At 48.1% G+C, this 22,418-nt stretch overlaps 1 protein-coding gene across 4 annotated transcripts; it reads left to right on the top strand.

Annotated features, from left to right (window-relative positions):
* Positions 1-594: 594 nt before the first annotated feature.
* Positions 595-20,388, top strand: LOC120900300 (protein spaetzle 3). 4 transcript variants are annotated; one of them, XM_040307105.1, is made up of 7 exons: positions 595-711; positions 8,788-9,809; positions 15,010-15,143; positions 17,259-17,383; positions 19,215-19,604; positions 19,703-19,828; positions 19,919-20,388. In XM_040307105.1, the coding sequence occupies exons 2-7, from the start codon at positions 9,026-9,028 to the stop codon at positions 20,076-20,078; spliced, it is 1,719 nt and encodes a 572-aa protein (XP_040163039.1). In that variant the 5' UTR covers positions 595-711; positions 8,788-9,025; the 3' UTR covers positions 20,079-20,388. The 4 variants fall into 4 exon arrangements, with proteins under 4 accessions (XP_040163039.1, XP_040163038.1, XP_040163040.1 ...); XM_040307104.1 differs by lacking the exon at positions 595-711 and adding an exon at positions 3,626-3,806; XM_040307106.1 differs by lacking the exon at positions 595-711 and adding an exon at positions 3,626-4,086 and having other exon boundaries at positions 19,922-20,388.
* The last annotated feature ends 2,030 nt before the right edge of the window (positions 20,389-22,418 follow it).

Genomic DNA, 22,418 nt, shown 5'->3' with positions numbered 1-22,418 from the left:
TACATCGATAATTGATTGCGCCACCGCACGGAGTGTAGTAATACGTTGTGCCGACACGACCGTCACAAGAATACGATTAAACTCTCCCACGTCTCTTACGTGCAGCGCAATGGTCGTCGATCGTTGTGCGCGATCGCCTGGAAAATGGATCAGCGCGAACAGCAAACGGATCCAAATTCCAGCAGGATATATCTGGCCAGTGTTTCGTCCGAAATTAATCACATCCCGGACGTACGTAAGAAGTGCTGTGGCCGCTGTGTAGTACCTTGTCGTATGCTATTGCCTGTTTTATTTGCATTCCATAAAGGGGGGAGGGAGGGGGCATAATAAAATAATGGACTCATTGCTGTGTGACAAGTTAATTTAGAAAAACGGATTTTGATTGATAGCACAAAAGCTAACACCAATTTTGGCGCCATGCCAGCCGTTTCCCGCGGCGTTTGTGGTGTTGCGTTACTCGCATTTTGTGGATTTCTGTTCTGTGTACACTACCAGGATGTGGAGTGCCGCTTCCGTGTCTGGTCGGCTGGTCAGAGAATTTGTGCGTTACTTTTTAATCGATTTTTATTCCTTTCGTTCTCATTTATTTCGTTCGCTTTTCGTTTCAGCACAATGGACGACAAAGTCGGTTCGATGTGGACAAAAAAAACGGAAGCGATATCCTTCCGCCATCTAAATCGGTTCACGGTTACAACAGCAAAGGCAATGAAGGTAAAAGGGGTAAACAGCAGGGAAGTAAATGTTTAGAGCAAATCAGTTTAAAATCGTTAATCTAATTTAAGCTCGTTGCACAGGTGCGATTGTTTTAATGCCCGCCTCGATGTTGGAATGAAGCCCATAACGCCGTTTAATGCCCATAAAACTTCACCCAAAACAGGGCGGATAATCGCCCTCCCCCCGGGTGCAGGTTTTTACGAGCGCAACGCGAGTTCTGCCATCAAGCGTTAGGCTGGTTTGTTCCATAATTTGCCCACAATAACCATCAAACGGAACGACTGTACGTTCGGTAAATACAAATTAGCTCGCGAGCGAGGTGTGGCACCGCGCCGTGGTGGCCGTCTGATCGTATGGCACTTTTTTTTTACTTTTAATCCGGCAGCCACCAGACAATCTAGTAGACGCAGTGTTGCAGCCAAGCGGCGGCTCATAATCGTTATGATTAATCAAATCTAGAACCTGATCGTGGTGGTCACTCGAGCGGATCATGTATGATCGATAGATTGCGGCCGGATTGGAGCGCCGAATCCGTATCAATCCCAGCGGGTGGTCCGTTCGTTTCTGTTCGGTTTACCCGACAAGTGATCGGTGTAGATTAGATGGCGGCGTTGGCCTGTCCCCGTCTAGGGTCCTTCACAGCCTTGGAGGGAATAGAACGGGGACGACAATCTTTAAACACCCGTTTCCCGGTATTATTTTGTGACATTTAGACAGCCGTTACAGTGTTGCACAGGGGCCAAACAGTTAAGAGCGTTGAGCGGGTTCACCTCAACATAACGCTTCAAGGAGGTCGCCCCACAGCGAAGGTCTCGCGTACACACTTGCCGCAAGGTGGTAGTCAGTGTGTGTGTGTGTGTGTGTGTGTGTGTGTGTGTGTGTGTGTGTGTGTGTGTGTGGCGATTCTAGGGCTCATTTGCCTTACCCCCGCCCGTCTGAAAAGGCCCAAAGAATAAGTCCACCCCGTTAACCCCCCTCTGGGAAGGGTACAAAGAAACAGAAACAGAAAGGCATTGCTCTCAATTGCCTCGTTTTGTATACTTTGCATTGCGCACCGCTTGTAGTAATGGTTTTGCAAACATTGCAAGGGCCTTCGAAAAATGTTCGAACGGTTGCGTTTTTTTTTTGTTTTGCGTCGAGTTTTGAAAGTACTTCGAACTCTCGGCTCGGCTCATTAAAAACAAATCAACCGTCACCATAAATCACACGGCCCGAGCGTCGCGTGAAGAAATGTCAACAGTTTTAGGGTACTGGCTGTAGGTGCCCAGCGCTTGCCAAGGGAGCAGAAGGGCTTGATGCATCTGTAGAAGTTGTGACGGACAATTCCAGCTACATTGTTGCTAGCCCCGATGCTGCTAACGCTCTGGAACGGTGAACGATTGCTAGAGAGTAAATCAAACCAAAAAAAAAAAAGCTCGTTTGCAAAACATCAATGAAACCAACTAGCAGCCGTTTCCAGCGTTGACCTTGAACTCTGGAATGCGTGGAATGCCGATATCAGGCATGTGTTTGATCCCTGTCCCCCACTCGTCCTCGTCTGCCCAGTTTGATCGATGAATTTGCGCGGGCGCGATCGCTTGGAAGAAGCGACAACCAAATAAAAACCGGATCGAAACGAAAGCGGCGATGGATGCAAGCTGTCTAAGCTCTAAGCAGCTTCTTCGCGCGAAGGTAAGCAAACTCGACTTGGAAATCGATTCACCGATTCAACGGTCCAGGGGGTTGTAGATCCTTGTTGTTGAGAGAGTTTTCGCGCGCAAAAGAAAAAAAACCCACCGAAAAAGTTCGTTGGTGCTTGAGTGAAGCCCTTTAACCCAACAACCCTTGTGATGTTTGTATTAATCATCAGCTTTACATCATCACCTTTAATGCCGTCACGGTTATGACGTATTGGTTCGTCACAATAGACGTGTCAGTTGTTCGATGATGCGCGGTACAAATCAATTATTCCCAGATCCCCTCCCATCCGGCAGAGCGCGCTTTTGGGATCTTCCCGCGATACGGATCTGATTAGTTCTATTTATAATGTTGCTTCCTTGCCGCCGATCGATGTCCGCTTCCGGTTCTGATCGCTTGCCCTGCCCAGCGTCTGACTCGCGCAATTGGTTTCGCGTCACATTCCGCCGTTTCGCCGATCCGTCATGCAAATGAGGGGCCGTTTTGAAAACAGTTTAAGCTCGCGCAAAGCTCTCTTTTCACCGATCGCGATCGCTCTCCGTTGCTCTTCGCTTCATTGAGATTGAAATGGTTTCGATAGGGGGGTTGGTGATTTTAGTTTTTTTTTTATTTAATTCGATTATGGCGGCTAAATTTTGGCATGGCATTGCATTCGATTATAAAATATTGATTTTGTCCCAAACCATTACATTGGAATAAATTGATCGATTTTTCAACCTAATTTCCTAGTAGTGCATTCTAATGTGAATTTTCGTCTAAAAATGTTCCATGCCATAGGTTCGTCGCTTGCTCAAGTCTTTTGTTATGGATAATGATATTTTAGTATAAATTGTTTAGTTTTAGTCTATTTAAGGGCTTTATACAAATTGTTTATTATTTTATGTGTGTATTACTTGAAAAGAGACACATTTTGTTGATATTTTTGTTTAAACACAATACTTATTGTTTATTTTAAATTAAGAAAATAAGCGATCTTTCGTACAATATTATAAAAAATGATTATAAAATGGCCATTCTTCTTAATCAAAAACCAACATAGAAACATAAATAAAAAACGAGAATAAATCCACCGCCCTTTCAATTTGTTCCGTGATCTCCGCTTAATTCTAGAGAGTTTCTCTCTCTCAAAGCAAAACCCTCTCCCGCTCAGTTTTAGTTTCCGCGATCGCTCTCTCACCAGATCGGGCAACTTTTACATAATCGAACGCGGAGATTCGTTTCATTGCGCATCGTCAGCTGGTAGTGGCAGGACGCGCGCTCGCTGGCTGTCCGCAAACTGAACTGTACTAAGCGAACTGAAAAAACAGTCGCGAAACGCGTGTGTTCTGTGCGTGCCCAGTGTTCGTTCCAGTGTCATTGTGACAAATTCCCATTTGTTCCAAAGTTCTACCCGTAGGGTGGTGGTGTTGAGTGGTGTGAGTGCTACGAGTGGTTTGGAGATACGCGAGCGCTGCGCCTTAGTGCGGCTTAGTGTGTGGCCGGTTGACCTCCTTTGTTTTAGTGCGCCAATTACACTACACCCCGCTCGTTGAAGTTCATTGTCGATTGAGGGGGGTTGAAGCGGGAAAGTTTAAACAAAAGAGGGTAGGCGGGCACCACTACCCTTAGAGGCGGTTGAAACAGCATCAGCAGCAACAGTAGCCGCAATAGCAGCAACATCAACAGCATCAACTGACCCCCAAATCCCGAGCTAATGTAATTATTGCTTCATTTCGTTTCCTTTAGACCGAGCGAATCGCCCTTACTCGGCCGCCCAAGGGAAGGGGGAGAGGTCGGTAACAGTCTCCCAGAACCGGGGTGTGGACAAGGTCGAAGATGTGTGTTTTTCTTCTGTTTTATTTTGCTCCTCCCCTACCTTAACCCTACCACCGCTCTTCCCTCGCATTTGGGTTGGAAGTGCAAATCATCGCTAAAGGTTACCGATCTTGATGGCAAAAACACAGAAATTCATAAAGCGGTTGTAATTGTTCATTTGCGGCCCAGCAGTGTGTTTGTGTGTGCGGTAATGTGTGTGTGTGTTTGTGCACTATTGTTTGTGTGTGTGTGTTTGGACGCGTTCAAATAATGCGATTGTGAAATAGTGGCCAACCGTTTTTAGATTCGATATGATGAGCGAAATCGGGCGCTCGATTCGGGCAGTGAGATGAGACGACGAACCCGACCGACCCGACTGACTGTCGTCTTCAGGCTGCTATAGCGAATCTGGTTCGTGGACGGCCGATGCGTGACATTGAAAAATTGAATGAATATCAACCGCCGTCGCTTTCTGGTCCGGGGCCAGGATTATGCTAGCTCCGTGTTTGTTGGGGGAACAGGCAGTGGCAGTGGTGATGCCGATGGTGGTTAACCTTATAACCGGTCGATCAGGGAGCGGTGGTGTGTATATGGTTTTCGAGTTTGTCGAGAGCCCGGCCAGCTAGCCAGCTAGCCAGCCTGCCTGCTTTCGAGTGACATTCACAGTGAAAGGAGTGTGCGGACAAACGGGGCGGCGGGGGGAGGCCACTTCTGTGATGCTGCTGCTGCTGCTGCCGTTGCTTCCTTTGCGGGCTGTTTTGTTTTCCGATTTGTGCGGCCGGTGTGGCATTTTTTTCTTCCACGATCTTTCACGATGGTCGTTTGATCTTGCGTCGAGCGATCATATGCGTGCGCGAGAGCGCGCGCGCGCCAACGTGGAATGAGATGTGGAGCTTTTTTTTCGTTGTTGTCCGGTTTCACAACACCTGTGGTCGGACGGTCCGATATTAGGGTCGGCACCGGGTTGTGTGGCAATGGCACCGGTGGATTTAGTGGTGTGACCGATTGCGTCAGGGCTTTAGAGGGGGAGCTTTGCATGCTGATCGCTGCTGATCGCTGCCCTGCATTACTAAAGAACCATTGATTTCACTTTCGTCGCAGTGCCGCTGTGGTACGGGGACGAGACAATTTGCCGTTTAATTTTGGTGCAGCTTTGTCTGGCGAAACAGTGCAAGCAACTCAGTGAGAAAAGGGGTTGAAAAATAACGCTTAAGTCTAATTAATTGCGCGACTGTTTCTCATCACGAGGTTCGTCGCTTGTTGTTTGCCACAAGTCTTTTGTTCGTAAAATGCTTAAACAAATCGGCGCGCGCGCGCGCTCTCTCGGGCGGCTGATGATATTTGCCGACTTGCCGCGGATGTAGCATTCGGATGTCGCAGTTTTTTTTTATGTAACTCACCATCACAACCCGAAGACGATGGCCACACGGTGGGCCTTCCGTGACAATCGCTAATATTCATCAATGGACCTCACACCATCATCATTCGACACATAATGATCATCATCGACACCAACACACGGGTGACAGTTGGGGGTTGGCTTTTTTGTGTCGGACAGCGGCGGTGTAGTGATGATGGTGCATTGGTATGGGTGTTGGTGTTGAATTCGCGTCATTTTGAGGAGGGATGGCTGTTTCTGTTTGCCGTCCGGTTCGCCGGATCGCCGTTTGGGTTGATAATGATAAATAACACTTTCACACAGCTGAGCGCGCTGTCTGGCTGGTTTTTTAAGGCTGAAAAAGACTTGCTTAGAAGGTTTATCTTTCTTTTATTATTTTGCCTTTTTTTCCCTCTCCATTAAGAGGTTCTTTTGCGTCAAGATCTTCCACCTGTTCCAAGAAATCTGTCTGGAATTTACATCAGAAGACGTTGCTTTGAGTGAGAACTGATCATTCACCTCTTTGTTTTTTTAAAGCAATTCAAACGTTTGATACGGTTTCTATGCAGGAAGTTGGACGATATCCTACCGGATTAGCATATTCATACCCACAAGACTATAACACAGAGCACGATACCAAACAGCATCAACCAGCTGTGCAATCAATTGCTGTTTTAAAGTTGGATGTCTTACGATCGCGACCGAGTTACGTGGGCTCCGTTTGGTTTTAGTTTTGTTTTTCCAAAGGACAGCCATAAATCATGCAAAGCTAAAAGGCGGTAGCAAAGCGAAAAGGTCACCCTCTCTAATGGGCTTAGCCCCCCCCCCCGCTTTGTGCTCTATTTAAACGCGTTACCGTTATTGCGTTTGTTTTATTATATTTGAAGCCTAACGCTCACCCGATCCTTTTGTGTCCGTGGCTATATGCACCCACTAATGACTGCCCATTTGTTGGACAAATCCAAAGCAAACACTGGCCTGGCGCTCGATCGATTATCACGCTTATGATCAATAACAATCTTGTCAACGGGCTTTAATTGGTATGCTCTCGGGGAGAGGGATCGTGTGATCTCTCCTGCACACCGAACGGTTGCGGTTTCGCGCATTGCATGTCGCGCCTGTCCTTGGAGCGGTAGCAGCAGTATCCGACCACTGTCACAACGATTGACAGTCATTTGCATACATAATATGTGCACGACCGTTCGCGCTGGCATATATGGAGCATGCGCCGAGAGCTGGGCTTGTAGCAGGTCCCGAGATGTACTAACCTCTGTTTGCCAGTGCTCCTAGCACTCCTCCTTAGGCCTTGAGTGTCAACGGCGGTACGGCTTTCCCTACTGAATCTTTATCGCCCGCTCTCTAAGGTTTAGTAGTATTTCTAGCAGGAAATTCCTTGTTGATTCCCTACCCAAGCTATCCATTGGCACCGCGTGTAGTTTGTAGACGGGCTCCAGCGTGCGAACGGGCCCCGTGTCCTCCGGTCTGTTTCTTTTTTTTATGGAAACCAATTAGGGATGTATATTTTATTAGTAATCTCAAGCTATTGCTATTCATCCTCCCTGCTGCCACCAAGCCCGTACCATGCGAGCATGGAACACAAAGAACCGCCGCTTGCTTGCCTGGTGGGACCGGCTAGAATGCTTGTGACACGAAACAGGGGTCAGATCTTTTGTCTCTACAACCGCCGCGCCGCGTCGCACTGTGTGCACTCTGGGCAACAATGTTGGGCCTGGGATAAATCTTGCGCAGTGCTAACAGTGCGCGTCGCTGGGCGAGACGCCAAACGTTGACATTGGCGCTGAGCTCTTTTGTGGTCCCGTTCCGTTGTTTTGTGTGGTTTTTATTGGTGACTGTGGCAGGGTTTTTTTTTAAAGAGAAATATTAGATCAATAAGGTCATGATTTGTGTGAGTGTGTCTGTGTGTGAGAGGTTTAAGATTTAGATGCGTGTGAGTCACTTGCTTTGTAACGGTACCAATCGTTCAATAATAAAGGGAGATATCAATCGCGGAGGAAATAAAACCCCCCCACAATGCCAATTAATAACGAGGAAACACAAGAACACTCGCCATTTGCCGTCTACGCAAAACCGCATGTTTCCTCTGTACCAGCGAGGTACCAAATGAGTCACAACAATACTGCCGGGAGTGACGGGACGTAAAAAAAACAGCAAAGAACACGTTCCAATCCACCGTTGTCCAATTTAGACCCGAGCAACGCCCAAACGCCCTCCTTGAGATAATGATCTGTAGGTACAAATCACTTCCTGCGTGGGGTTCGTGTTGATTCATGACCGACATGGGGAGGGCGTTTGTTAGAAGTGAAGAAGGCAAAAAAACACCCAGGAGGTGTTATAATTCGCTAACTGACATGCGTTTTCTTCTGCTAAGAGAGGTGTACTTCAACCGCCGCAATCGCGCGCTTGCTTCCGAAATGGTACAGCAGCGGCTCTTGCGTTAAATATGCTTTAATATGAGCCAGGAAGTTAGTCACACAAAGCTAGTCAGGAAATGTCAACATCGGAATTGACGCACATACACATTCTCACTTAAGCCGCAAACAGGTTACAGGGGAAGATATCACGCACCACACGCGGACGCTCGCGCACGCATCTCCCTTTTGCGCGAGGCGAAAAAGTTCAGCCACAAAGTTCATTGTATCACCACATGTGCGCTGTGTGTGTGTGTAAGTCCGCTCACCACGGGGTGGTGGTTAATAAACATAAATTTATTCATTTTCGCTTTTCAGCGTCGATCGACCACTGTGTTTGTACGGTAGACTAGCTGTGAATGGCAATTCGACACACACACTACGCTTTCGGGTGCGTTTGCGGATGAAGAGGATCGCAGAGATGAAGCCGTTCGTCGTCTGGGGTCGTCGCAGTGTCACCGTTATGTCACAGGGTGGCTTTGTCAGCCGGGGAAGAAGGGGCGGATTTCACATGTGACGCTGGTAATGTTTTGCTAGCCTGGAGGTCTTGGTGTGCGTGTGTGTTTTGGACGCAGGCTGCAGGAAGGAGAAAGTTACCGATTATGCAAGCATTATGCGCCATTCTGAGCAGAAGTGATAACGAGTTGGTTTAATGGTTGATTAATGGGCGTCAGTTATGGTGACGCCTTTTGGGCGGTGCGTTGCGAAAGGAATATAAGACTGCTTTTGAGGATGATGAGGCTTTCTTCAACAAAATATTAATGATATTGTTTTGTTTTGATTCTTCCGTTACAGAAAGCTGCAACGAACGAGAGGTTGAGAGTGTTTCTGAGGATCTAATCTTGTGTTTTGTCCTAGTAATGTGACAATTGTGAGTTCAGTTTAATGTACTGCCAATAGAATGGCCTTATGTAGTCACAAAGTGTCCCTAAGCATAGCAAGTAGATTGAAGCGTTTGTGTCCGTGTTTGAGCAAGTGTTTGAGCAAGTGAATAATAACGGTGCTCCCCGAAGTGTGAGTGGAAACCAAAACCATGGCGCTAGTGAACTATACCCTGCCCTTTGGCAACATTCAGGCCCCGACGTGGGCCACCGCAAGTCCGCTGCAAAACCAGCACGCCTCGGCTGTGAACAATCTGCTGTACGGTCCCGCCGGTCATCAGGGCGACGATCAGGACTACTACAAAAATGCACCCTATGCACCACCGCAGCGGCAAGCAAAGCAATCTCCTCAGCAGCAGCAGCAGCAGCAGCAACATTCTATTCAGTACCGACAGACGCCCCGCAACAACTACTTGCCTCCTCCATCGTTCGTACCGCCCGGCGCCAACTATTCGCCCGGACCGACGCCACCTCCGCAAACACAGCAATCCCCGCCGGCGCCGGGTCGAACGTACGGTGAAGGTTCGTACGCGGACGGCAGCCCAACGAACGGGGGCAGCCCAGCTCAGCAGCAGCAACCCGCACAGCAACCACCACCGGCACAGCAGCCCGCCTACTACGAGTACTCGTCCGGCAGCTACGCCACGCAACCGGGACGCCCGTTTGCGGAGCAGCACGCCAACCCGCAGACCGGGACGAACTATCGCAGCAGTACGCCGCAGCAGGCGGCGGCACCGGCCCCGCCGGCGGTACCGCGAGCGCCCGCGAACGTTCAGGGCGGCACCGGCAGCTACGTCCAGCGGCCGGCCGTGTTTGCGAGCGTGGGACCGGCCGGGACGCGCACCTCCATCCATCCGGTGCTGGACTACGACGAGGAGGACGATGACGATTACTACGACGAGGCGGTGGAGGTGACTCCGATTGTTGGGATCTCAGGTGAGTTCCAGATGTTGGAAGCAGAGTGTTCTTAAATGTGCCATGAAAAAGGAGTAGAAAAGGCTCAAGGTTTATAGATACGAGATGTGTTTTTGTAGTCTATGCCTTATGTTCTTGGGCTTCTGATCAGTGTCTGTGTTCTTTTATGTCAAGATCATCCAGTTTCATTCAAAGTTTGCCACTTATTAATCAATTTTTGTCTCCAGAGCACCAAGTATTGCTATGTTATTATCAGGTTTTACTCTAACACACTTTTTTTCCTTCATACCACTATCTTTGATCGTGATATTGATTGTGTGGATATATAGATTGTGTTGTGGATATTGAATGCTCCAATGGAGTCGTCTAAGTTGGCAAGCTTTGTAATATCATTCAAAACATATCGATTTTAAAAAAATAATATTCTATATGTATAGATACAGATTGTTTTGTGGATATTGAATGCTCCAATGGAGTCGTCTAAGTTGACATGTTTTGTAATATCATACAAAAGATAGATTTTTTAAATATCCTTGTAATGAAAAATTATAATTGTTATGTGAAAATTATTCTAAACCAGTTCATATTTCAGGTTTAATTGAAGAACACTATAAAAAAAATAGAGACTTTAAGGCAAAACAGTGTCATAACGGCAATAACTGTAACATTTGACCTTCAAAACATCAATTCTGTCATGTCTGTATCATCACAAGCTGAACAAATCCATTCCAAGTGCTCATAAATACACTTTAGGGCAACTTGCCAGAGCTGTACAAGACGTGCAACCAATGTTCGATCGCTGATAAACATGAGCATCAACAGTCTGCTCCGCTCACCGTCTCCCAGCTGTCATCAGCGCATCTCCTCAATGCTTAAGATGTCACAGTGCGGAATGAATAATTTGTCGTACTATTGAGAAAGCCGCACGGTACTTACGGGGTAACCCTGACACGCGCACGCGGGGCCAGCCGCATCTGCGCAAACATGTGCGCGAAACGAAGCGCTTCTTGCTAATGCGCGCGCGCGCTCCCGCTCTCTCGCGTCCTATTAGTCCTCGTCTAGTTGCAGGACAGTGTGTGTAGACCTTTAGCATTGCGCTACTGCTGCTGCTGCTGCTTGATTGTGGCCACCCCGAGAGTGACCCACGATGTTCCCCAAGTACCCATCGTAAACAGAAAATCAATAACGGTCGAAACCTTCAGCAGCGTGCAGGCGAAAGGGGTCTGATTGTCTGTGGCTGTGGTTGAGAAAATATCACGCGCTTTGAACCATCATTCGTCGTCATTCGTCATTGCGGACGAATGTTTGCTGACGTTCCCACGCATACGTGTGCATGCAGGTTGTCCCTTTGCAAAGCGTCCTTACGGGCCGACCAGTGCCGGCTAATTGATTTATTGGGTGCGAGAAGCTTTCAACAGTGTGCCCTTAAGTGCTTTGCGTTTGCATGAGTCCGTTTGGTAGTGATTTATTGCAGTGGATGGGATTTTGTTTTTTGCTGCTGCATTTATGGTGGTACTGGTACGAAATTGGCAAACCTACCGAGATCCAGATGTACTTTTAGTGTGCATCTCCATAACCTTCGCTGCGATTGCACTGAAGATGGCAAGCTTTGAGAAAGGAACAGACTAAAACAAACGACCCTAAGCTAACGATCGCTCAAGAAGATTTGAAGCATTGAATATGCAACGAGTGACTTTTTCTCAGACCATAACACTCAAGAACGATCGCCATTGTTCCGACACGCTCCCTTTCGTGGCGTGTGGCGTAGGACGACAGCCATCCATCATCCAGCAATAGGAGAGCGCTTTCAAGCTTCTATTGCAGCAACCAGCAAACGACCAGACACTAGCTCACCGATCAAAAGTGTGCCATGAGCCGAGCGTGCGTCAGCCAGGGCAGTAAAAAATGTGCCAAGTTTAATTAACAGAAACACAAAATCTACATCCTGTGAGAATTCCCGCCGTGTTGCGTCAACGCAAAAACGGGGTGGGAGGTTGGCAACATCCGGCCACTTCCGACCGGCGGATGTCGGCGTTGTTGCTATTGCCACGTGCGAACGATCGATGTGGGGGGTTTCACTTCCAGATGAGCTGGTTGTAGTGGGAGAATCACACACAGATATGAAGATGACACCCCGAAAAGTGGTGCAATCTGATGCCCTTGCCGGTGTTTATGACTCTCCAGTTCTGTTTGAAACATTGTACTTGAATAGTGCAGCTGTTAGCGTTGATCGTACGGCTCACAGGAAACGATCTTCAACGCCTCCGTACGCGCAACGTTCCACTACCGTTAGCATTTTTGTTACGAAATCCACACCATACAGGCGGTAGAAGATCCGACCTGGAGGTCGGTGTTTGATCGGTAGAAGTTCACAAACAAATCGCACTCTACCCCTTGGGCCGCCGTCAATGGGGCGGTAATTTCACGTCAATGCCAGTCAGCCAGTAAGTCAGTGTGCTAGTAGTGCCACGCACACAACCTTTGAAGCTTTCGTCGTACTTTGGCTTTGCCTGTGTGTTGGAGAGTGCCTCCATCCAGCAGCGCCCAGACACGTGTTAGGGGTCGCATGGGAACGCATCGCTAATTGCTGCGTCGTACGCACGCAGCAGAGCGGGCAAGCTAGCTAGCTAGCTAGCTGATGGAAATATCTCACCAACGCTTCGCGGCGAGGCCTGGTATGCGCTGCTGATTAACGTGTGCTCTTTGATTAGCTGAGATGATCGACTCAGACGGTGATGGTTGGAACGTTTTGGGATGAAATTATTGTCGTGCCTTCTCCGGTGTGCGCTAATGTGCTGCGGGGAGAGGAGATTTTGAGGGGGTCTGAAGGACGTATTGCTGTGGTGGTATACACCCAGCGCAAGGGGAAGGTTTCGTAATGCACAAGCAAACAGATAGAAGTATCTTCCGAGTAATTAGATGCAAAGCAATCACTTGGATGGCACTCTCGTGCCAGCGCTTGGGTTTTGTTTGGCGACTGAGCGGGCCACCGTGGAGTGAGAAAGGGACATTAGGTAGTGGACGAAAATGTTGGGAGTTGATGGAAGTAGTTGAGAGGATCCAAAGTATCTGTTGCTCATTTTAGTAAAATGAATTAGTTTAGTAGCTAATTCTGCACTTTTGATTTCATGAAGGATATTAACAATATGAATATTAAGGAAATATGATTAGTATACAGCCCAAAATCAGCAGAATCTTAGCTATTCACACTATTGCTTTCGATTTCAATAACCCGTAACTGTACAGTAGGAAATTCCCGTTTTCCTTCTATGTGATGTACTCATTTTCGGGTCTCAAATTCGATCGCCACCGCTAACAGCTTTACCCTTCGACGCACTTTGTTTGTCATCCGTCCGTCTCCCCAAAATTCCGCAACACCACAACCCGCACACGTAAACACAAACAAACACTAGTAGCCTTTGCTTTTGACGTCCAAGACACTCTGGTCACTGCGTACACTTGGGCCAGCATGACGTGTAGGTGTACAGTGCGGGCTAATCGACGCAAATTAGCATGCACGGTGCACTAGATTAGTGATCCGGTTAGGTCGCGTAGTGGCGCGAAATCTTTGCACACCTATTTGTCAGCCAATTAACACCTGCGATGGTGGAAGTGGTGGTAGTGGTGTGATGTGCGAAAGCTCCCCTAGAGAGTGGAACTCAGTGCGTTGGTCGAGAGGATCCTGTAGTGTTATACGGAATTTCGTAGAAGCAATGCATTCTTGCCGGACATTCTTTGGCGGTGTGTAATGGATACTAGATAGATGACAAATCAGCCGGAAAATAAGTGAAAGGAAACATCTGCCAAGGACAGTATCATACCATACATCAAGCGTTACTCATGCGCTGCTGCTAACACACCCAACACAACACAGCCAACTAACGGCCGGAAGAATGTGCAGTGTTCGATCCGTTTTAAAGCGCTTCCCATTCGGTTTTGGTTTTGCTCGATCGATTCTCACAACACAACGCACACACCGGAAAGCGCGTAGGAGGTGCGACTGGTGCCGAGACTGCGAAAACGGGGTGCGCTTTAGGAAACGCAACGTGACGGGTCACCCCGCTAACCTTGACTTTCGCTGCTTGAGCGGCACGCACACACTGCACATCGGTCATTGAAACCCCGCGTAAAGGTCGATCGTCATCGGCCCCCACACAGTACTGGGGCCGAGTTTTAATGTGCGATCATGTTCTTTATTGGCGTTCGATCGGTCGCTGTCGTTTGCGTGTTGCGTGTTGTCGCGAATTTTGACAGCATAAATCAGTCGACCGGCGGCGCCACCGCGGTGGACGGGTGGATGGCATTTTGCACCCGTCGGGTTGGCTCGTGGTTTATTGCCGCTGTGTGTCACGGTGGGCTTGGCGTCGGTTTGTTTGTTAGCTCCTTTTTTGGATGAAGCGAGAAGGCAAGCCAAAGTTCATAACGGTATGATCTAACGCACCTAGACAGAGCTTCCGCGTGCATTTGTTTTTTTTTTACGAATGCTCGCAAAAGGCACGCAAAGAATGATCCTCCTTTCACAGTGCGCCGATCGCTTGCATGATAAAAACGGTTTTTTGTTGCTTGCGGCATTACACTGACAAACGTTTTATTCAATTAACACGCGGACTTGAAATGGATACCTTTTACACCCCCAACACTCACCCTCAATTGCAAGATTTCATTCTGCTCAATTAAACTACAACTAGCTCTACAGTAGGGTTTGGTGAGAGTTTCGTCTTCCAGGAAAGCGCACAATGAGCTCCATGTTACTCCATGTTCACATGTTCCCCATGATGCTCCGATATCGGCGAATGGCGTGCATGGGCAAGATTAGGGTGCGCCTTGCCTCTAACACCAACACCCCTCATTTCATTTCGGGCATTATCGAGGGGGGCGGGTGACTTTATGCAACGTACGGCTCGCGCATCTCCGTCGCATGTCTCTGGCGCGTGTCTACGTGGTTTCGCGTGAACTCGCTGGTGCGATTGTAGATCTAATCGCGCGCGGGTTTGCGCGAAACTTATGCACACACACACGTCGGATGTTTATGTAGTTTAGTGAGGTTGAATTAAATGGTGGAATGCGAATCCGAAGTCACTCGGCGGTTCTTTCACGCTTCAACCGAGGTAGGAAGTGAACGTGCCTTTGCCTGTGCACGAGAGTGAATGTGTAGGTTGTGCTGTACTGCCGAAACTGAAACTGAAAGCTCTGTTTTGTGTCTTTTTTCTGCTCATTCCAGATAATCGTAAAAACTCTCGCATGCCAACAGTCACACCGATCCAGGGGCCCATATTTATAAAGAATGGGACCGTTCCTGTCGTGCCATTATTCGCCTATCCTCAAGTCAGCAACGGAACGTTCATCCAAATACCGGTAAGTGTAACGATCGTGCGTGTGTAATGCAACACACACCTCGCGTTAAAGATTAGATAAAACTCGAGCGCCATTATGAGCGTGTTTCTGTACCTTTAAGTCTTTTAGTAAAACCGATTTCAGATTACTTGTAAGTACACTTGCCGATAGTGTGTAGCCTTAAGCTCTAATTTATCTGCAAGCATTCCCACCTGACAGCGCGCGCGTTTTGACATTGCGCAATGTATCTCCTAAGCTGAACGTATTGGTGACGGAGGGGTTCGTCGCCACCAACACCAAATCACTGGCTGGAAATGCTTTTTACAGGCCCGCTCGGCTCGGTGTCATTGACGCGGGTGATGCGATAGATTAAAAGATGGCTATTTTTTATGCAAATCAACTCAAGCGCACCAAGCAGACTTGAAGGAGGGCGGGGATTGGTATTGGGTTCTCCTCTCCAAAAAACCGGAGGAAGATCAATCAAATAACGCTACCAGTGTTTTGCCTGTGTTTTTTGTTTTGCGGAGGGAGGTTCCTCTTTGATCGCTAAAAATTACCAACACACATACACCCTTCCGGGGCCCGAAGATCGTTCTGACTTTCGGCACAGAGGGGAGCGACTAGCTGGGCTTAGGCAGCAGCACCAGAAAACCGGCTTAACCAGCCGCCCACGTGACAAATTTTTGAAAGTATGAACCACCAAGCAATGCTTACGAGCTCGTAACCATAGGAACGGTTTTTACGCGTGGTTCGGGCGACTGTCAGCTTCTTACTGCCTATGTCGGGGTACAGTACTGTGTAGAAGAAACACCCAACAACGATATTTAGGCTCTGTTTTTTATGCTTGCTCCAAGTCCAAGTAATGTCAGGCAAGTCAATGGACGAAAATGAGTTTTGTTGTTTGCTTGGTTGGGTGCCTTCTCAGGGGCGGGGTTAGGTACATGATTTCTTCCCGCTTTTTGCTGTGGCTACCAAACGCTTTTGATTGATTCGATTTGGGTTGATATTTTACCGGACACTGGACAATAAAATCCGTTACTCGCCGCGTCTAATAACCTCGCCTCACACACCATTAGGCACTGTGTAGTGCAACCGTGGTGTGGTGTAATAAAATTGGCGTCTTATGTCTCGGTACCGACGACTCGACCCGAGCTACTTGCTACTTGGACACCCTAGCTAGGTTTTTGTGGAACGAATCGGAATCTCCCATAGGCCCCCGGGTCACTCTGACCTTCACATTCACTTCCCTTTAACGGGCCGCCCTGTTGTCGGTGCTGCTACCGTGCGCAAGAACAGTTTTGCCCGTCCTGAGCAACGATCGGCAAAAGGTTGGTTTCTGCTTATGAAATGATAATTAATTTCGTTTCCTTAACGTTAGACACGCCAAGGCCGGTGGCCGTGATAATGCCACCTGGTAGGCGCTGCTCCAATTGTTTTGTGCAGTGCAGTTTGCAGTGAACGCATTTCCCGCATTCGCCCGCCGCCCAGACGTGTCCCGATCGGGTCTCGATCGTGATCGCTGCCGCTAGTCGGCTGGTAGGTGCTGTCCACAATACTCCATTTCGAGAATCACGCCATAAAAGCAGAAATAAATCAATTTGCTACCGTGCTACATGGGGTCCTCTTTCTCGGGCAGGCAGGCAGACCCGGGACCGCCATCAACCGGGACGCCATGTACCAATATTTCCGGACGAGCGTCGCATGCTAAATTGGACACTTTTGTGTGTGTGTGTTGGCAAAAGCGAAGCGTTGTTTATACTTCCACCGGCAGCAATCGTGACAGTTGGTGCTGAACGTGAGCAGACTCCAGTATCTGGGGCCGCTGCGGCAGGCTGCAAAAACGAGTCGATGAATCACACACTCACAAACCTCGTCCGACGATCGTCCGAATGGAAATTGACCACGATCACGCCACGGTCCGTTCTGCACGTACGCCACCAGGGTTGGGAAGGGTTTCGCGTCAACCAGAAACAACAAGAGCCAGCACCTCAACAGGTCATTCACTAGAACCTAGAGCACTGAGGCTGTTGGAATCGGGTGCTACGTGCGCACTCCACGCGCTACTCCATTATGTTTCGTCACCGTTTCGGATGCACACATAACCACAACCCACAACCTTTTCCCCGTTTTTCGCAGATCTGGTGGACAGCTTTATCCGTCGCGCTCGGGCTCAGCATTCACGGAGATGTCATCAGAGGTGTTCCCTGCATAAAGAAGTACCATCAACTGTTCTGCCCGACGGCGGGCAATACCTATCCTAGGTGAGTGTGGGGGGGCTTTGGAAGAAGAGGGGCAGGGTCGCGGAAAACGTCGCAAACGTGACGCAGGGACGCATAAACGCTGCGCACGGTGTGGACGTTTGCGGTAAAGTGGCTCATAAATTCTGCTCTACGCGATTGCGCTCTTTCCTTACGTCTGACCGAACCTCATCAACCTGAACGATCGCCGGAACATGACACGTAGAATTCATTAGAGTGTGTGTGTGTTCCGCTGCTGCGGCGTACATATTTTACGACGGACGTCTCACTTAAGGGTAAACAAATTTTTCGGATCATTCAAGATCGCTCGATCGCTTTTTAAGCGCCAAAGCCAATTTCATAGATGATGAAAGATTCCTTCTTTTTTTGTTTGTTTTGGGTCGGTCTGTGTCTATGCACCTTCTCTTCTTGAGTTCACAATGCCTCCGGAATTCAAATGTGGTCCAATCGCCGGCGGTCTTAGGCCGTCTCGGATGCGCTAAAATATGAGAAAGATAAATAAGTGACATTTCGAAATGAGGTCACTGGCGTCGCTCGCCAAGATGCGTCCACCACTCTGCGGTTTGAAAGTGAGAGCAAGAGAGACGGAGTCGGTGAAGACATTTTCAAAGACTTCGATTCCACCGGACAGTGAAGAGATTTTCCACTCAATTTGTTTCCCGGCGAGCGCCGCCGTGGGGAGGAGAAGTTCAGCAGGTTGATTAGAATGGCAAGGCCAGCTGTGTCATCCCCCGGGGGCGCGATGTACGCGAACAGGGGCGATGTACGCGCGCCACCACCACCACCACCAGGCTGAAAACGTCGTCAGGTGTCTTCACCGTGACATTCACGGAACAACAGCTTTGGTGGGGCCAATACACTAGTGATGGGTAATCGGGAGTGGAGTTGTAGATCAACTCTGATTCTGATGCTCAAAATATGAATCCGACTCCGGATCCTAACTGCCTTCAACTCCGCAATTCTGGAAAGATCAGTCTGGATCGGTCCCGATCCGAGTGAATCCTAACAAGTCCGGTAGAGTTCGGGCTAGTAGTTTAGGTTGGCAATGCAATTCCTAATTCCCAAAATGGCTGTCCGTTATCGTTCATCCTTTTCAAATACAGGGTTTTCCACGATTTATTGAACAGTTCTCATGATTTTTTGGTGCGTTCCCACAATTTTTTGATCGTATCCCATAGATGTTTGGTTCGTTCCCATAATTTATTGGTATTTTCCGATTGGATATCAATACAATTGGACCAAAAAATTCTGGGAAACGGTCAAAAAATTGTGGAAACGCACCAAAAATTGATGGGAACCAACCAATAAATCTTGGGAAACCCTGTAAGGTATCGAATATATAAGATTCTTAGGCCGAAAATACCCGTCTAAACTACTAGCCCGAACTCAACCGAACTGGACCGTCATCCGGACTCATCCAGATCCATCCGGAACCATTCCGGAACAATCCGGACTCATTTGGACTCATTTGGACTCATTTAGACTCATCCGGACTCATCCAGACAAATACGGACTGATCTGGATTCGAAGTTGATGAGTCTGGAGTCCCTCCCCCACGAAAACAGACTGAAGTAACTCCGATATGTACTCATTTGGATCGATTCGGACCTATCCGGACTCATCCAGATTTGAAATTGATGAGTCCAGAGTTTGTTCATGTACAACTCATGTTGGATCGATCCGACTCCGAATATAACAGGCACTTGCCCATCACTACAACACACACGCTGACAGCCGCATTTCAGCGTGCTTCTCAGCCAGAAGAACCCAGCAGCAGATAGTTATCAAACGGTGTTGTTACTGTAAGATATTTTGCATTTTGCTCGTTTCCCAGCGACAAGATTGAGATGTTCATCGACGAGAACAAAGCACTAATGAAGCGAATGTACGGTGACTTCGAGATGGCATCACGGTTACCGTCAGCCGGGCCGGGACGGAAGCGAAAGCGGAGCACGCCCGGCGACCCGTACGACGACGGCGACGACTTTACGCTGCTGCCCGAGCTGATGGACCTGTACGGGGAGCCGGGCGGCGAGGTGCGGATCGGGGGCGACTCGTACTTCAGCAAGCTGCGCAAGAAGCGCCAGAACACCAGCTCCCGGGGCAGCAATAGCGGAGGGCGCGGGGGAAGCTCCAGCAGCGGTGGATCGGGCACGAACGCACGCCAGACGGCCACACCGGCGAATGGGAACGGTGGCGGCACGGGCGAATCCAACACGGGCAGGTAGGGACGGTTGATCTCAAGTAGCGCGCCGATTACGATCGTTTACCCTATTCTTTTTTTGTTTTGGGTTTTTGTTTTATTTTGTTGATGCGCTCCAGGGTTGATGCGTGCGAATCGAAGATCGAGATAGTGACGCCATACTGGGCGACGAATTCGGCCGGCAAGGTGCGCGCCATCGTCAACACGCAACACTTTGAGCAGGCGATCCACCAGGAAGTGTGTTCGTAAGTAGAATGGCCCCCGTGTGGCTTCGAGATGCTGTGATGTGTGATCATCAACGTGTGTTTTTTTTATCCGTTCTATTCCGCTCCAAGCAGTAAAACCCAAACGAACCGTTGCTCCGGCGACTGTGGCTGTGAGCAGAAGTACAAATGGCACCGACTGCTAGCGTACGATCCGGACAACGACTGTAAGGGCATCTTTATGGACTGGTTCCTGTTTCCGTCCTGCTGCGTCTGCCGGTGTAATCCTTAGCTGCTGCGCGCCTGTCACACCTGTGGTCCGAGGAGACACCAAATTGAATTGAGATTTTTGTTTATTCGTCTGTTAGAGAGAGAGAGAGAGAGAGAGAGAGAGAGAGAGGATGAGCCCAAACCAACCAAGTCCAAGGGTGTGTAAGACACCATCGCTCTGCGTTCCGACGAACTTTTAGTTTGTATCGCTTTCTTTTCCAATTTCTTTCCATTTTTACGCTGTATGTGTTATTTTGTAAAGCATCATCTATCCGTTTTTATTCTGCTCTCAAGCATAACAATAAATGTGGAAACTACTTACTATGAGTGAATTGCTGTTGCGTGCTGTTTGTGTTCAGTATTATATCACAAATAATTCTAACGATTGAAATCCTTTTTACGTTTACGTAATGCTTTGTACGATTCTTGTATGACGAGCCCTGTAAATAGAACGCCTGAAGGTATGCAATAAGGTGCATGAATTCACACTGTATTTTGAAAACGCCTAAAAGTATGCAATACAAAAACGTTTCGAATCTTTAAATTGTAATACAATATTTACATTCAAATAAAACGCATACCTTAAAGCCATTTCGTCCAACACAATGAAACGGTGTTGCGTCTAAATTCCCCAACCAATACACCCTCCCTCCCTTTTGCACCCACATTAGCATAGAAACATCATTTGTCAATGCAGAGTACACGAATATAGAGCTGCTCGCCCCCAGGAAAAATGGAACGCACTTTTGCAGCCAAAGCTGGAATGTCTGCGTGGCAGAAGAAGAGCTGGCAACCATTTTTGGCGACCATTGAATGGTTTCCGGCCGTTGTCTGTTTCACTGCATAAATATTATTTTTGTTCGGTTTGGCTGTTGCGTGTCTGAATGTTTGTTTCCTGTAGTGTGTTTGGGGACGGTGTGTGGGTGGATGCCTCTTTTTTCGCTTTCTCTCTCTCTCTCCGCTCCGGAGGAGGAAGTCAGTGCGCACGGTCGCGTCGGATGCACGCATCGTTGCGTTTTGCGAGGGCAGGAAAATCCATCGATCCTCGTCAGTTGGAAAATTGCTGAGCGCTGAGTGAAAGGGGCTGGAGTTAGAGAACGGTTCGTTCTCGACGAAAATGAATGATGTTTGATGATGAGCGTGTTTGAATTCGAAATAAGTCCTGCTGAAAGCAGGCACGGCAGAAAGCTGTTACTGTAGCAGAATGGTTACGGAAAAATCTTAAAACCTTAAGATGTTTATGGGTGAGAGTCTTAAGAAAGACGGAGAGGGCTAGAGAGAGGCAAAAAGTAACGAAGGAAAGCGGCTAGAATGTGACCATTTCTCAACTTCAAGTTCATCATCGATTTTGTCGTGGTTAGCAGGAAAAAAGGGACGAACGAGACGGCATTTCACTTTTCTTCGATCGAAGCAAGAATTTTCTGGCATTAGGAGTGGCATTGGGTGTAGAAATAGTTTGTATGTTAGGGGTAGAACGATAAGGAAATTGAAGCAGCTTAAAGGAAGTAAGTATAGCGTTTAAAATATCAAATAATGTTGCATTAAAACGATTTTGGACTTGAAGTTGTACTCTTCAATAAAAATGAAAAATAAAACAAAACAAAAATACCTTTTTTAGCGTAAAAAAACACCACCAGATACTTTTCATTCCGTTTCAGACAAAAATAACTCAAAACATCCCCCTGCTAGGCTACGCGACAGCATCGAATGGGTTGAAAGTTTACTTGCGCTTACGCGTCCGTGATGGCTTTCGAGTTTGCGAACTGCACCACGTATTGTTCGTACCGGCGCGCTTTATACATCCCCCCTCCCCCTTTTCCACATCCACGCTCCACGGAGGAAAAACAGGCAGGAATGCGAAAAACGAAACGCAATGAACACAAAAAAATGCCAAAATGACTTATGTGCTGTGAATGTACAATTTTACGAACGTGAGCAACGTGAGCCCGGGAAAGTCCCCCCGACCGTTTGGAAGCTTTGCTGGGAGGCGCACCAGCCCCGGCCAAAAGGGAAAATGGACACCGTAAGCATGCTGGTGGGGGGAGGGCCGAAGAAAAGGACGTTTGTGAAACCGTGGGCGAATAACAAGACAAGATGCTCACAGAGAATAATAAGTAGCTCGACGTCGTCGGCGTACGGAACTCGTCACCGGGAAAGTTTGAGCGAACATCGACACCGATGGGGAAGGAAAATTCGAATAAAATATGAGCTAAGAGATGAGACCGAAGCGGGTAAAGTTTTGAAATAAAAATATGAACGACAAGCAATGAGTAAATTATTTACATTTAGTGATGAGATGAAAAAAGAAAAACTTTTACGGAAAAAACGGAATAAATAATGCAAAAGTCTGACAGGAAATGAA

This window comes from Anopheles arabiensis, chromosome 3 (genome assembly GCF_016920715.1).
Source record: "Anopheles arabiensis isolate DONGOLA chromosome 3, AaraD3, whole genome shotgun sequence".
Classification (NCBI taxonomy): domain Eukaryota; kingdom Metazoa; phylum Arthropoda; class Insecta; order Diptera; family Culicidae; genus Anopheles; species Anopheles arabiensis.
Note: the sequence above shows the minus strand (reverse complement) of the source record. Positions and strands in the feature narration are given on the sequence as shown.